Source organism: Asparagus officinalis, chromosome 1, assembly GCF_001876935.1.
Source record: "Asparagus officinalis chromosome 1, Aspof.V1, whole genome shotgun sequence".
Taxonomy (NCBI): Eukaryota; Viridiplantae; Streptophyta; class Magnoliopsida; order Asparagales; family Asparagaceae; genus Asparagus; species Asparagus officinalis.
Genome location: NC_033794.1, coordinates 17,035,079 through 17,051,170, shown reverse-complemented (window position 1 = coordinate 17,051,170; position 16,092 = coordinate 17,035,079). Strand labels below are relative to the sequence as shown.

At 40.3% G+C, this 16,092-nt stretch overlaps 1 protein-coding gene and 1 long non-coding RNA gene across 2 annotated transcripts; both read right to left on the bottom strand.

The window, feature by feature from the left end:
• On the bottom strand, positions 1–4,649 carry LOC109819781. The gene is made up of 3 exons (XR_002241632.1): positions 4,571–4,649; positions 4,208–4,470; positions 1–86 (listed from the first exon to the last, which is right to left on the bottom strand). It is a non-coding gene; the product is annotated as an uncharacterized LOC109819781 (long non-coding RNA).
• LOC109819780 (syntaxin-22-like) lies at positions 11,125–15,774 on the bottom strand. The gene is given in 7 exon segments (XM_020385673.1): positions 11,125–11,488; positions 11,582–11,682; positions 11,754–11,911; positions 12,607–12,681; positions 13,749–13,888; positions 15,236–15,329; positions 15,449–15,774. Coding segments are annotated over 7 exon segments (822 nt in total). The 5' UTR covers positions 15,637–15,774; the 3' UTR covers positions 11,125–11,422.

Here is a 16,092-nt window from a genome sequence, read left to right as displayed (position 1 = left end):
ATCTTCTCGTCGCGGGATTTATAATCCCATGGGGACTTTCCATGGATTCCATTCAACCGCGAATTTTCTTCTTTAACGTCTTGCAGCTGTCATAATAAGGAGATGGTTTACTTGCATGTTTAATGTTTAAAAATCGTATTATGTAAAGATGGGTGACTAATGAGATGACAATGCCCTATTGCATGCCAACGGATGATAGAACCTATGATGTCCTAATTAACAATACTGCCAGTTATACAACTACTGATAATTTGATATTCCACATATAACTGTTTCCAAACAAAATTAACGACCAACAGCGAACAGATAAATAACCACACCTATTTTGTTTCCATGCTCTCATGAAAATATTTGTGCTGTGAATGTCTATGGGCACTGAAAGAACATAGAAAATAACATTTTCAGGTGCCTTTGAAAAAGAAAAAACTTCTTGTAATAAGAATAACCAGAGAGCCACTACTATCAATAATAGCAAACACTCCAGGTGTCTGGCAAGCCACAGTGCCTTGGAATGCAGGGTGCCTGTGACATCAATAGGTAGACTGCTCTTTATAGAAGATACACTGCGGCTAAACATAGAACAAAGACAAGGTCAAACTGTTAAAGATTGATTGGTGCAATCAAGTTAAAAGAGCCAGGTTGTTCAGCCTACAGCTGAAATTTTCACTTCATGACTCCTATACTCATTAAATTGTTCTAAAGACAACGCATGAACAGTCAGCTTCCAAGCATTTTCTGAACTGAAGTCAATGGTCTCTAGGAAATTACTTATTTAGTAGAGGCTTTAAGCTATCCCATGGAACCACTCACAGATAAGCAGTAAAGGTTACGTTGAAACTCAAGTGTGTGGTGTCTACAAACTTACCTATTTAGCTTAGAAGGTCTGTCAAGTGCATGTAAGATATCCTATTATGAGGAGATTTGCCCCCACCTAGTTCCCTAGCATGTCTGTGGTGTCTACAAACTTACCTATTTAGCTTTTATTGATTTTATGACTTAGGATTTTTAGTATTCTTGTCTATATAGTATCTAGCTTATATGGTTTGTCTTCTATTTTCTTCAATACACAGCCCAAGAAATCCACAGATTGTATTGTTAGATATAAGTAAAATTTTCATCAAATCATTTTCGCCTATAAACAACTTTGACAGAATAAATGATTATTACCATACTGAAGTACACAAGAAATAAAAATCATCACCTAGCGGAAAACGAAGAGAAAGGGAACAATTAATTGAAGATGAGATATTGGAGGAAATTGAACACATTCATAAACAAAATGCCAAAAGTAGTGCACATATATGCATTCATTTTCCTCCTGGAGGAAATTGAACACATTCATAAACAAAATGCCAAAAGTAGTGCACATATATGCATTCATTTTCCTCCTATTCTTACTTTAGTGCACATATATGCATTCATTTTCCTCCTATTCTTACTTTCAGTACCCCCACACACGCCCCTGAGCTCTTAATCACATACCTGGTAGGTGCAGAGAGGGAGTGGGACTCTAGAACAGAGATAATATCATCATATGACTATGATATCAATCATAATAGAGGATTAAGCTTACTAAACCATCTATATGTTAATAAAAACACTGGCAAAGCAAAGCAATATATTACGTATAATAACTTTCCAGGGTTAGGTATGCAAGACGATACTTAAAAACAAGCAAAAGCCACATGTGAAATACTAATTTTGTGAAGATGATCAAATAAAGTAAGAAATTGACTTTGTAAAGGGGTTGTAAAAGTAATCTTCTAAAGTTACACTACAGATTTTGGTTTCATGAAATACAGCTTGAGGAAACCATGAGAAAATTCCAACCCTTCTGTTAATGAATTTTAAGTATATTTTTAAGTTTTTATTGTACAAAGATTAGACTTCATTATTGAGTCTGACGGAAACTAAATCAACACTCTCTTGACAGTCATATATATGCAGATTGAATTAGATTTGACCCAACGACCTAGGTTACATAAAACCTATTTTACCATATGGTTGTCTTGCATCTTCTCAAAATATTAGATAATTACCATATGGTTGTCTTGCATCTTCTCAAAATATTAGATAAGAGGCCTTTGATGAGACCAAGAATCAGTAGGTACTAGACAGAGTGGCATAGTAGCAGAGGGCAATGCAAAGAGGTGGATTTTCTTAGTATATAGGCAACACCCCTATTTCTTCCCTCCCTTTCTTTCTTTTCTTAATTTTGCACCCTCCCTACCCAAATCACAACCATCACCACAATGAGAAGAAAAAGGATGCACCCTGCCATAAAAAATGCACGTAACAACCAAAAGTATAGAGAAGGCCAGAAAAGATATGAGAAAGTGGAAACTGTTAAGGTAGTGGATTCTATTGCAAACAGATATAACATACTAATCTAGCATTTTCAAATTTGGGTTCCACTGTGAATTTACGTCTGCAAGCTCATGCTACTGGTCGCGGGAGTGCTCTTCGAGATATGGTCAGACACAGCTAGTCATCCGGTAGCTAAAAGTCACCACTGGTAAGGTGATGCTCTTATGCTCATCCCAAATACTAAATGTGCTCTTGCCCAGAACGGAAGTTATAGAAACGGTAAAGCTTTATGTATAGCATAGGTAAACAGCAGATGAAATGTTTTAAAAAAATGAATGACGATACACTATTGATTTATAAAAAAACAATATATTACGTATAATAACTTTCCAGGGTTAGGTATGCAAGACGATACTTAAAAACAAGCAAAAGCCACATGTGAAATACTAATTTTGTGAAGATGATCAAATAAAGTATGAGATCGACTTTGTAAAGGGGTTGTAAAAGTAATTTTCTAAAGTTACACTACAGATTTTGGTTTCATGAAATACAGCTTGAGGAAACCATGAGAAAATTCCAACCCTTCTGTTAATGAATTTTAAGTATAGTTTTAATTTTTTATTGTACAAAGATTTGACTTCATTATTGAGTTTGATGGAAACTAAATCAATACTCTTGACAGTCATATATATTCAGATTGAATTAGATTTGACCAAACGACCTAGGTTAGATAAAACCTATTTTACCATAAGGTTGCCTTGCTTCTTCTCAAAATATTAGATAAGAGGCCTTTGATGAGACCAAGAATCCGTAGGTACTAGATAGAGTGGCATAGTAGCAGAGGGCGATGCAAAGAGCTGGATTTTCTTACTATAGGCAACAGATTTTTTCCCCCCTATTTCTTCCCTCCCTTTCTTTCGTTTTCTTATTTTTGCACCCTCCCTACTCAAATCACAACTATCACCACAATGAGAAGAAAAATGATGCACCCTGCCATAAAAAATGCACGTAATAACCAAAAGTATAGAGAAGGCCAGAAAAGATACGAGAAAGTGGCAACTGCTAAGGTGGTGGATTCTATTGCAAACAGATATAACATACTAATCTAGCATTTTCAAATTTGGGTTCCACTGTGAATTTACGTCCGCAAGCTCATGCTACTGGTCGCGGGAGTGCTCTTCGAGATATGGTCAGACACAGCTAGTCGTCCGGTAGCTAAAAGTCACAACCGGTAAGGTGATGGTCTTAACACTCATCCCAAATACTAAATGTGCTCTTGCCCAGAACAGAAGTTATAGAAGCGGTAAAGCTTTATGTATAGCATAGGTAAACAGCAGATAAAATATTTTTAAAAAATGAATGACGATACACTATTGATTTAACCTAAAACAAAATGCTCACCCATGCGACATTGTCTTCAAATGTCCAATATTAAGTTCCCCAGTTCTCACACAAATATACACCTCTTAATTAAAAGGAAAGACACAAATAAAAAACTTAGGCAAAAAACAATCAAATAAAAAGGAGAATTCTGTGGCGTAGAACACACAATACAAGTGCAGACCTTTAATGTTAGGTTACTATCATATTAAATACACAGATGGGTAGGCACTACTAGCTCCATGCTTGCCCCCTAGCGCCTGTCGCACCCTGTGTTGATCAGTTTATTCCTATATACATGTCAACGAGCTCAATGCTAGATTAAATTTGTCCTAATTTCTATACTATGCCTCATAGCGCCCCGTCACACTCGATTTTCTAAAAAAATTATTGGTACAGGACTACTGAAAGAGTAATTCTTGTTTATGCCCCCATTCACGCAAACAATTGCCGAAAAATGAAATTCGATAGAGACTTATATCTAAATTTCAATACGGAGGCAAGGGACACGAAACCGCACCGTCCTCTCCCTATGCAGAGCAGTCACGATCTTCACAGGCAGCGAAACAAACACCCCGATCCAAACCAAACCCCTCCAGCACAGCCCCACATGGAAATCAACAATACCCCTCACGAAATTCCGCCACGTGGCCGTCACGAGGCTCACACTCCTAACGCCGGCCAGGACAGCAAGGCTCATCAACGTGAACGGCTTCGCGATCAGGTCCATAGATGCCATAACTAGCTCGAGCTCATGCTCCAAGGTAAAAATCCCATCTTTAACTGCGTGATCACAACAAATCAACCAAATTAGTAGAAAAAGAGTTCAAACCCTAGAATCCAATTATGAGAGAGAGAGAGAGAGAGGGAGGGAGAGGCTCACCGAAGTGAAACGGCTACGTTACAGACGAGATCAAGTCCATGGGGATCCCAAGCCAGCTCAGATTCATCATTATAAAAACGAACAATTTTTCAAAACCGACTGAATTTTTTTTTTTTTTTTCAAAACCGACTGTTTTTTTTTTATTTATCAAAATCGATCCGGTTTTGTGATTAGCAGGCTAATCACTATCCTAAATAGTCGGGGTTGACAACCCCGACTATTTAGGATAGTGATTAACCTGCTAATCACCCTTTAATTAGGGTTTAACACCCTCCTAAATAGTCGGGGTTGCCAACCCCGACTATTTAGGATAGTGATTAGCAGCCTAATCACAAAACCGGGTCGATTTTGATAAATAAAAAAAAAACAGTCGGTTTTGAAAAAAAAAAAAAAATTTCAGTCCGTTTTGAAAAATTGTTCTTATAAAAACTGTAAACCCTAGAGGGAGAGATATTGAGCTCTGGGTGGTCAAACAATAGATCGTAGCCGAATGCCAGCCTTCGCGTGGGCTGCTGGGGCGGGGCTGAGGCGGCGCGGGGCTGATTGGTGCGCTGATTGGCCTTGCCGCCGAGATGCCCAGGGGCCGATAAAGATGCCCACTTAAAGGGGATAAGTATCGAGAAGAGGTTGAAGGAGCAGATAAAAGATCCTCCCCCTCTCTCTCTCTCTTGTTGTAATTTTGAACTGATTAGTGAAGAAAACTTTGGTTTAAGCTAGTACGATAGAAAATTAAAGAGAAAAATGTAGAAGAAGATAGAGAAATTTTTTTTATTTATTCATATTCAAATTCTCCCACTCATGAGTTTATATAGACTTATACATGATCTTTCATACTCTACACATTTACTTTCATAGAATACAAAGAGCTCTTAGAATATCACCCCACTTATTATACTTTGACTCTTAGGATTCCCTTCCACCTAGGATATCACACTATGGCTCTTGGGTTGTTTAGGTTGCTAAAGACTGATTAGTTTAACAATCTTCCTCAGGGGTTAGCAGGTTTAACAGTCATTAGTTCTCGAAGTGTGCAGAAGCGATCCTTCGGCAAAGCTTTGGAGAGAATGTCTGCAGCTTGATCTTCAGTTTTGTAGTAGAAGTCCTCCATCTCCTTGTCCACGATCGCGTCCCTGATGAAGTAGTTTTCTCTTGATATGTCTCGTCCTTTGGTGGAAGACGGGTTCTTTGCTATTGCGATCGCTGACTTGTTGTCGCAGAGGAGAGGAGTAGGTTGCAGTTGTTTTTTACCAATGTCTTCAAGCACATCCGTCAACCACTTGATTTGTGATGCTGCTTGAGAAGCCGCCACGTACTCGGCTTCTGCAGTTGATAGTGTCACGGACTCCTGCTTCATCGACTCCCAGGAGAACACACCCGATTCGAGTGTGAAGCAGTATCCAGAGGTACTCTTCATGTCATCTTCATCACCTCCCCAGTCACTATCGCAGAATCCGAATAGCTTTGCTGAGGAGTTCTTCTCCAAATGGATCCCAAAATTCTGGATGCCTTGGATGTACCTAAGGACCCGTTTGGCAGCTCCCATGTGCACTCTTATTGCACAATGTATGAACCTGCTTAAGAGACTTGAGGCAAACATGAGGTCAGGTCGAGTATTAGAGAGGTAGAGGAGACTCCCGATGATACTTCTGTAGAGGTTGAGGTCTTCTTCGGTACCATCTTCCTTTTGAGTTTATCACTGACCACCAGTGGGGTAGAGACGGGCTTGCAGTCTGCCATGCCGAACTTCTTCAAGATTGACTATGCATAGGCCTACTGATGAATGATGATGTCATCTCCGTCCTGCTGGATCCTCATGCCAAGAAAGTGGTGAAGGTGGCCTAAATCTGTCATCTCGTACACCTCCATCATGTCTTTCTTGAACTCATGCATAAGCTTCTCACTGTTGCATGTATAGATAATATCGTCTACATATACAGCTACAATGAGAATATCTATCTCATCTCTTCGAATGTAAAGTGTGGCTTCACTAAGGCTCCTTTTGAAGTTGGGTTGGGTGAAGTAGGAGTTGACCTCTTCATACCACGCCCTTGGTACTTGCTTGAGACCGTAGAGCGTCTTGTGGAGCTTGTCGACTTTATCCTCGGCTCTTGCAACTTCGAACCGTTACGGTTGATGGATGTAGACTTCTTCTTGTAGCACCTCATTAAGGAATGTCGACTTCACATCGAACTGGAATACCTTCCACCCTTTGTCAGCAGCTAGAGCAATCAAGAGACGAATTGTCTCTAGTCTGGAGACAAGGGCAAAGGTTTCATTAAAGTCCACTCCGGGCTTCTGCGAATAGCCTTTCGCCACAAGCCGTGCCTTCTTCTTGTTGCTGGACCCGTCAAGGTTCAGCTTAGTCTTATAGACTCACTTGACGCCGATGATTGGCTTGGCTGTAGGTTTCTCTACCAGGTGCCATTTTTCTCTATCATGGAGATCTCCTCCTGCATAACTTTCTTCTAATCTTTCTCTTTGACGGCTTCTTCAAATGACTCAGACTCTAATATGCAAAAATTACATAAAGCATAAATCTCATTAAGATTTCTGTATCTTAATGGAGTTTTATCTGAGGAGGAAGAAGAACTGGGACTAGAGTTGGATGGTGTGCTTGAGGAACTAGCACTTGATCTTGGTGTGGTTGAGTCGGAGCTTGTTGAACTCAAACCGTTTTGTAGAGTTTGCACTTCTGGCTCTGAATCTGGATCTTGGCTGCTCTCTAAATCTAGGTAGATGAAGTTTGTGGGCACTTGCTCCTCCTTCCACTTGGTTGATTCGTCAAAGACCACATCCCGTGAGATGACGATCTTTTGAGTCTTCATGTTGAAGAGCTTGTAGCCCTTCGTATGGCTTGCGTATCCCATAAAGATACACCTTCTTGTGTTCTCCTCTAGTTTGGATCTCAATTGGCCTGGGATGTGAGCAAAACAAACATAACCGAAAATCTTAAGGTGGTTTAAGGAAGGTTTTCTACTTGAGAATGCTTCGAAGGGTGTTTTGTCCTTCAATGCTCTTGTTGGACACCAGTTGAGAAGGTACACTGCGGTGTTGACTGCTTCTCCCCAGAACTTGTAGGGAAGGTTCTTCTCATGTAGGAGACTCTTGGCCATCTCCACGATAGTCCGGTTCTTCCTTTCTGCCACTCCGTTCTGTTGAGGAGTGTATGAACATGTGGTTTGCTTCTCGATGCCAAGGTTGTTGCAGTAGTCCTCGAACTCTGTTGAAGTGTACTCTCCACCCCGATCATTTCGGATCTTCTTGATCTCCAAGTCTGTTTGTCTATCCACCATTGCTTTGTACTTTTGGAAGATGGTGAAAGCTTCTGATTTGAGCCTTAAAAAGTAGACCCAGGCCATCCTGCTAAAGTCATCAATAAAAGAGATAAAATATTTGTTGTCGACCAAGGACTCTGTCTTCATTAGACCACATAGGTCCGTATGGATCAACTCCAAAGGCTTCGTTGCCCTTCATGCTCCTTCTTTTGGGAACTCGCCTCGGTGCTGTTTGTCTTTCATGCAACTGGAGCAGACACCTTCAACTCCTTCAATGGTTGGGAGGCCATACACCATTTCTCTGCTTTGAAGAGTCTTGAGGCTTTGGAAGTTGAGATGCCCGAGTCTCTTGTGCCATAGCCAGGAGGAGTTCACCTCTTCGACCTTTAGAGCTTAAGTGTTCAAGTAGTACAGTGAGAGAGGAAAACTTCTGTTGGGTTGCATCTTGACTTTGGTCACCAAGCTGTTAAAACTCCTATCATCATAGATCTTCACTGTTTGATCATCAAAAACTAGAAAATAACCGTTAAGGAGCATTTGACCTATACTTAACAGTTTTTTCTCTAGACCCGGTACAAGCATTACATCCTTGATGTATCTTTTTTTCCTTTCTTTGTATTTACAGCCAAGATACCCTTTCCTTCAGATTTTACAATATTCCCATTTCCCATCTTAACACTACCAAGATAGGATGTGTCTAAGTCTATCAACAGTGACCTGTTCGCGCTCATGTGGTTACTACAGCCACTGTCAATATACCACAGACTACCATCACTATCTTTTCCTCCATGACAAGCAAAGAAAATATTACCTTCGTCGTCCTCTTCTTGGTTTGCAAAGACTTGCCGGCAGTTTTGGTTTTGATTTCCTTGAGTCCTGCACTGCTCTTTGGTATGCCCAAATCTGGAGTAGTTGGTGCACTAGGGCTTCCCCTCGAATCAGCACTTCCCTTGACGAGACTTGCCGCAAGTTCTACATGTGGATTTGCTACCTTGTTGGGGTTGCCACTTTGTTGTTGTTGTTGAGGCTTTGGAGCAAAATTGGGCTTGCCTCCTTTCTTCTTCTTCTTTTGCTTCTGGCTCTGTTGTTGATTTGAGCTCATGTTGAAGCTTTGGAAGGCTCTCTCCATGGTAGAAGCTCCATTCCTCTTCTCAAGCTTTTGGTCAAACATCTTGATGGATGCGATTGCCTCTTGTATGAAAGCTTTTCCATATCTTTTGTTTCTTCTATCACACTTACAATGGGGTCATATCTACTAGAGAGAGAAATAAGAATTTTTTGAACTACTCTTTGATTTGTTACATCTTCACCATATGTTTTTAATTGCTTTGATTTGTTACATCTTCACCATATGTTTTTAATTGATTTATAACATTGGTGAATCTAGTAAGAAAACCATCGAGTCTTTCTTCTACTCTCATAGAGATTTGCTCAAACTCTTTTTTAATAGTTTGAAGTTTAACCGTCCGTACCTTTTCACTTCCACGGTACTCCTCTTGGAGGATGTCCCACGCCGCCTTTGTTGTCTCCTCGTTGGAGATCCTGGGGAAGATGGAGTCGGAGACGGCATTTTGGATCAACCCAAGGGCTTTGGCATCCCTCATGTAGTTAAGCTTTAATGTCTTCTGCTCTGCCGGGGTGAGAGAGTCTTCGTCTTCTGGCACCTCGAAACCTTTCTTCACCAGCTTCCAAAGGTCATGCGCTCTGAATATCGTCCTCATCTTGATCCGCCAAAAGTCGTAGTTCTCCCCGAAGAAGATCAGTGTTCGTATCTCGCCGGAGGTGGGTTTTGGGTCAGACTCAATGACTATTGGGTCAGCCACTTGAACCCGAGATGAAGTTGGAGAATTGACTGTTGTATCGGTCATTTTGAGGAGGCTATTTGGAAGAGTTTTGGTAGTGGGTGTTGGTGTTTTTGTAGAGGTAGGGTTTCTTTACACTCAGTTGTCGTAAAGAAGCTCTGATACCATGTTGTAATTTTGAATTGAGTAGTGAAGAAAACTTTGGCTAAGGCTAGTATGATAGAGAATTAGAGAGAGAGGGAGAGAGAGAGAGAGAGAGAGAGAGAGAGAGAGAGATGTAGAAGAAGATAGAGAATTTGGTGCTTTTTTTATTCATATTCAAATTCTCCCACTCATGGGTTTATATAGACTTATACATGACCCTTCATACTCTACACATTTACTTTCATAGAATACAAAGAGTCATCTCTTAGAATACCACCCCACTTATTATACTTTGACTCTTAGGATTATCTTCCACCTAGAATATCACACTATGGCTCTTAGGTTGTTTAGGTTGCTAAACACTGATTAGTTCAACATCTCTCTCTCTCAAACTCTATGTTTTCTCTCTCTACGGGTTCTTGTTCGCGTCGTCGCAGTTGGCGGGGAGAGGAGTGGCCAGTGGCGCCCACCACGCCGCACCCCGCTCTAATCTTTGCTTTGGTGAGGATCCCAAAGTCCAAGCGGGGGACTAATGCCTTGAATTTTGATGTTACAAATTTAATTTGTGGCTGAGCTGAGAAGCCTACTACTCGGATCTGGATGTCTTCCAATTAAAGTTAAGTCCGCGATTGGACGCTCTCTCAATCTATACCGTCCGTATCATTTTCAAGGGATAAAATTATGTCACATGAGGTTATTGTTCTCGACTTAAAAAGACCATTTTTGGTCTTGGAAAAATACTAGTTTTGGTCTTGGAAAAATACTAGTAAACTTGAAAACTATTATAATAAAAAACAACTAGCGAGTGTGATCTGATCCATTAGAATTGATACAGGCAATAACACTCGAGAAAATAGCATGCTCCCTCATTATCATTGATATAGACAATAAGACTCAAGAAAATAGCACGCTCCCTCGTTTTCGCATAGAAATGTGAAAGGGTAGCTTTCGGACATGAATTTCCAAATTATAGCTAACAGAATAACACATAATACAGTCTGGTGATTTTTGTTCTTTTGACACTCATGAAAACACAGCCCAACCGTGATTAAGTTATCGTATAATGATTATTATTCTCATAAACGTTTTACAGTGACCACTCGGTTCCGTTAATGTGCTCTCTTGCATAATCAATTTTAGTTCTCCCATGACCCTGCCGTTGACCAACGCCTACTATCAACCGAGTAAAGTTGACATGCGAAGAAAGTACTGGGGAGAAGGAAAAAAATATTCCCCTTTTCAGTAAAACCAGATTTGAGCGTCTTTCTTCGCATATCAACTACTTGGACTCGGTTATACTATATCAATGATTTCAACCACTTGGAAGAATCTATGCAATCAAAGAATCTCAAGGGTTTATTTTGCACAATAAACAATCATTACAGTACACGGTCTGCTGTCAGTTCAGTCGGTTCACTTTCACAAGCAAAAGCCTCAGGCACTGGGGAACAAGGTAACCAGAAAACAAAGCGACGAAAGCAAAATATTACAGACGAGACACGACTATAATAGGTAATATATATATATATAAGGATAAATACTATTTAACAAGGTCCGGGATCTGGGCACAAGAATAAAGGAGAAAAACAACCAGAGCGCTGCAGAAATGAAACAGGCTTCATCGTCGACACTCAGGCAGCAAGCACTATGATAACGATAAGTAGGATGACACCAAATATCACTAGGAGCAAGCATGTCTGTGAAAACAATCCGGTAACAGTTTGTAAGGAAAAGGATGCACAAGGAAAACCAGTGTCCACGAGGAAATATTCTAATTAAACCAAGCGTACCAGAGATGAATTCGACTTCTGCGTTTTGGCTGCCTTTACAAGTTGAGTTTTCGCTTGTTGAGTGGCGGCAAGGGAGTTCTCAATGTTGGAGTCGATATCATCTATGCGTACAAAAGTGAGGCTCAGTAGACAACATAGAACGCAATTCTACTATAAAGTTAAATTTACGCACCTATCACAGCCCCTTGATCATGGACCAGCACGGCAAGATCCTTAAACATTTCATGCACCTCACCAATCTGATTCTGAATCTCCTGTATTCCCTGTTCTCTTTCCTCAATGATGGCCTCATTGAAAACGATCTCATTATCTAATAGTAGTACTTCTTGCCTGGAATTAATGTGGGGGAAATTAAATAATTGGATGAAAACCATTCTGGACGAGCAAGTGCACGTTGTCATACACAGTCCATAGGGAAATATAAAATAAATCCTGAAGGCCAATGTTAGATCAGGAAGGCAAATCCATAGGAAACAGATATACACGCAACGAGTTGCCAGGAGAAAATATTTTTTGTTTTAACACATTTTGTCAAAGAATACAATCGTTTATAACTCATTTTTCAATATTGGACAGCAATCTTTCTAGCAGTCGATTTTCAGGCTGTAAATCCAAGCTAATTGCCTAAACACACGCNCCCCCCCCCCCCCCCCAAAACAAAAAAAAAAAAAAGGAAAAACAACCTTTCAAAGCCAACTGCACTCTTCACTTCTCTCTTCTCTCTGAAAGGATCTTTAGCAGGAAAATGAGAAGTTGTTTATAGAAATCATTGCAGAACCTCTCTCTAACTAAAGGCATATAGCGACCAAGTGGCATAAGTTCATAAGATCGCCATTCGCAAAAAGTTTTTTTCTTTTCCCAATATTTGGCTAAATTCAAAGAATAAATAGAAAGAACAAAACCCTATCAAAATTTTAAGGAAAATAGTATCAACTTCAAGCAGGATGTGTAGCAGTAAGGCTAGAACATAATGACTAGTGATAAATCTAACATGCATTAGATAATGGAACTGAGGAATATTCTACCTTCTAGATTCCACGAGCATTGCTCGCTGTTCTTGTGCTTTATCATTACTGGCATCAACCTCACTAGTACCATAGCTGCAGAACAATTATAAAGCTACAAAGTTAGGTCACAGCATTGCGAGGTTAAATAGTGCACATGCAAACATGCAGCAAAACTAGGAGCCATATTTGGATGCCATGTTTTTTTCCTCTTGGATACATTGCAAAACTAGGTTTTCAGGCTGAATGCATGGCAATTGTTGTCTGGTCATCAATAGAGTATCCAATACATGATGATTTAAAGAGATCCTTCGATTTTTGCAATTATGGTAGCATAAAAAACTATTATCAAAATGATTGATGGTATCATCCATTATATATTGATGATGCTGGATGGGGGACCCTCCTAGAGGGTGCACTCCTGAGAATAACATGAAGAGGAAACTTAGTTCCCTGAGAAACAAAAGGTTACATGACCAATAGCCTATAGCACAGCTCAAAAGTTTGATTTATTTCTTGTAAGTGTGGTTTCAGGATTGCATACCTGTCATTCTTGAAAGACACAAATAAAATCAGTGCAGTGTCTCGGTTATAAACAATAAAGCTATCTAGTTAAAGTCATCGGGTGCCAATATTTCATCATAAACATTTGCATTTAGGATTACTAGCAAATTTAAATAACATTTGATAACAAAAGTCTAGAACTACCTTAAAGAGCTCCAGGTCACAATCGTTAAAAAATTTTCTTTTTCGTATGAAGTACGCTGCCTTGTTTTTTAATGGTTGGGATAAAATTTCATTGGATTTCACTTGGGAGAAACCCGATGGAAAATAAGCTATCCGGTTAAAGTACTATGACATATCAATCATCAGGCAATCCAGAAAAACTCTGGACTTTGGGTCTTTCAACATAAGAAGTATCTAACTCTCTTATTACATCAATTTTCTTTCACAACAGACCAACCAACCCAAGTGATTGCTATTGACTACATTGTACATACTTATTCTCACACATACTTCTACAAGTAAACTCAAGTGACTTACCAGTTCAAGCATTTTACACGTGCATTATTGATATAAAGAAAAATGAAACCAATAAATGTAGGATTCAAAAAAGCTCATGTTTAATATTACCAGCATCAAAACTTTCTGCATATACCTACCTTGAAGGGACAGTTGCTTGGGGAACAAATGGGGCATATGCTGATTCCCTTTCGGCGGCAAGCCGTTGTGCTTTCTGGAATTCTTTCAAAACCGCTTCAAAATCTTTGGCAAGTTTTGCATCTGCAATCTTTTTGCTTGCCTACAATCAAAATCCGAGGAGCAAGCTAAGAAACATCATTCTGTTTACACAGTTGGAAAAAAAAAAACTATTTCGCTAGTACATCAACTCAAATTTAGAAGGCACAAGAGTCGACCATAGTCCACAGATGGACGTATGAAAGAAGTTGCAAGCATCCCATCAATTTACGCTAGAAATCATAAGTTATCAATTTCATACTCAAGAAATCATAAGTTATCAATATATGAAATTTCCCAACTGCCTGATGAGCACAAGGTTATAATAAATCAAAAGGAAAGATAAATTGCATGTGCCACAGATGACAAAATCAATCTTTAAATCTAAAACGCTTTAAATTCTTAGGAGATATACATCCAATATCACTATACTGTGTAAAGCTACAAATTCGGCCATTTATTCATAGTATTCACTTCCTTGTTATCCAGGGTTGGACAGCAATCCAAATTCAATAAATTGGTTTCTTCTTAGGGCTCATCTAGGAAAAAAGCATCTCATGAAACATGATAATGAAGGCTACAGCTGCAAAAAATAACATTCAAGATACAACTGAAAAAGCCATTTTAGAAAATAATGGTTAATAAAGGCAAATCAAAAGCATCACTAAATAATTCCTATAACATCTGCATAACTGGGATACTTAACGTGTCTTTGTATTCTCATATCCTACTTTAAGGATCTGTTGTATGTCATTGTGTTCATGTATAGTGTTCATATGCTTCTCAGCCCATGAAACATATTTTGGCAGGGTTTTGCCTCCCAAGCCAGCCAAACCGGGGCTCTTAATGTGTCTTTGTCTTCTCATATCCTACTTTAAGGATCTGTTATATGTCACTACGTGTCATATTTCGTGCCAAAATGCTGTGTAGCCCATGAAACATATTTGGGCACACAGTATTGCCTCCCAAACCAACCAAACTGGGATTCTTAATGTGGCTTTGTCTTCCCGTATCCTACTTTAAGCATCTGTTGTGTGTCATTATGTGTCATGTTTCGTGCTTATATGCTTCATTGCCCATGAAAAAATATTTCGGCACACAGTTTGCCTCTCAGGCCATCCAACCAAACAAATAAACCCAACATCTTTCCATACTACGCATATCCATATTCCATAAACCAAGTCAAGTTTCACACCAGGTGTACCAAGAGCACAGTTTGTGTCTAATAGAAACAGAACCAACAAACTCAAAAAGGTATGAAGTGCGGTCTAGCAAAACCCGGATATACGACCTAGACCCAAACTGATCCTCGAACCCGATAAAATCAATCCAGGGCACAATCTCTCACTCCGACTGTCGGTGAATTAGCAGATAATGCATGACTAATACAAGTTTGTTGTAAAAGACTCACGCTAACTTCAACACGGTGATCGTTTTCACTAGCTTGTTTAAGCTTTGCCGATGTATCTTTCACTAGCTGTCCAATGTGTAATCTCGTCTTGTGCCTGCAAGAAATGGTCAATGTTAGAACATGGCACACAAAAGGGCCATCAATTCTGCTGCGAGATAAACTGATCTAGCAAGCTACTGCGGGATAAACTGATCTAGCAAGCTACTCGCTCACAGCTTCTCCCTGAGCGTGGGCGTGTCCTTCGGGGTCCCAAGCGTGTTGACAAGCCTCTGAAACGTGGCGACGGCGGTGTTGATCTGGAACAATCCGGCTGCCACCGCCTGGGTCGGATCCTACCGGCCGTTGACCAGATCCCTCCGACCCGTTAGCGGCCGGCCCGATTCCAAATCCTGAAAGCTCATCTTCTTTCCTCCTCGAACCCTAACCCTAGAAAAAACAATCGAATCCTCGGGGGGGCGAACCAATCGAAGACTGAATTAGGGTTCGGGTTAGGGTTTTCTTGCTGATTGTTGTTCAGGGATCGGGACGAGGAGGGCAGAGCGCGGGGTCGACGAGAGGGCAGTGGCAGGGAGGGGGGTCGACGAGGAGTGGGCAGAGGGGCGTTACGGGAAATTTGAATCGGTAGGCGCGAACGAGGTCATTATGTTGCGTTGGGGGGGCTTGGGGTGGGGCCCACAGACGAGCATGATTATCGTGGTGATGGATTATCCGCCAGGCGGTGAAAACAGCAAACAGCGAGCTTGGACCAGTTGGAGGATCACACGTGTGAATCTGGAGTTTGCCTTCACGGACCAGTTAAGGCATAGCTTTCCCGCAACGGTACAGCTTGTTGTTTGACCGTCAGCGAAGCTACAAGG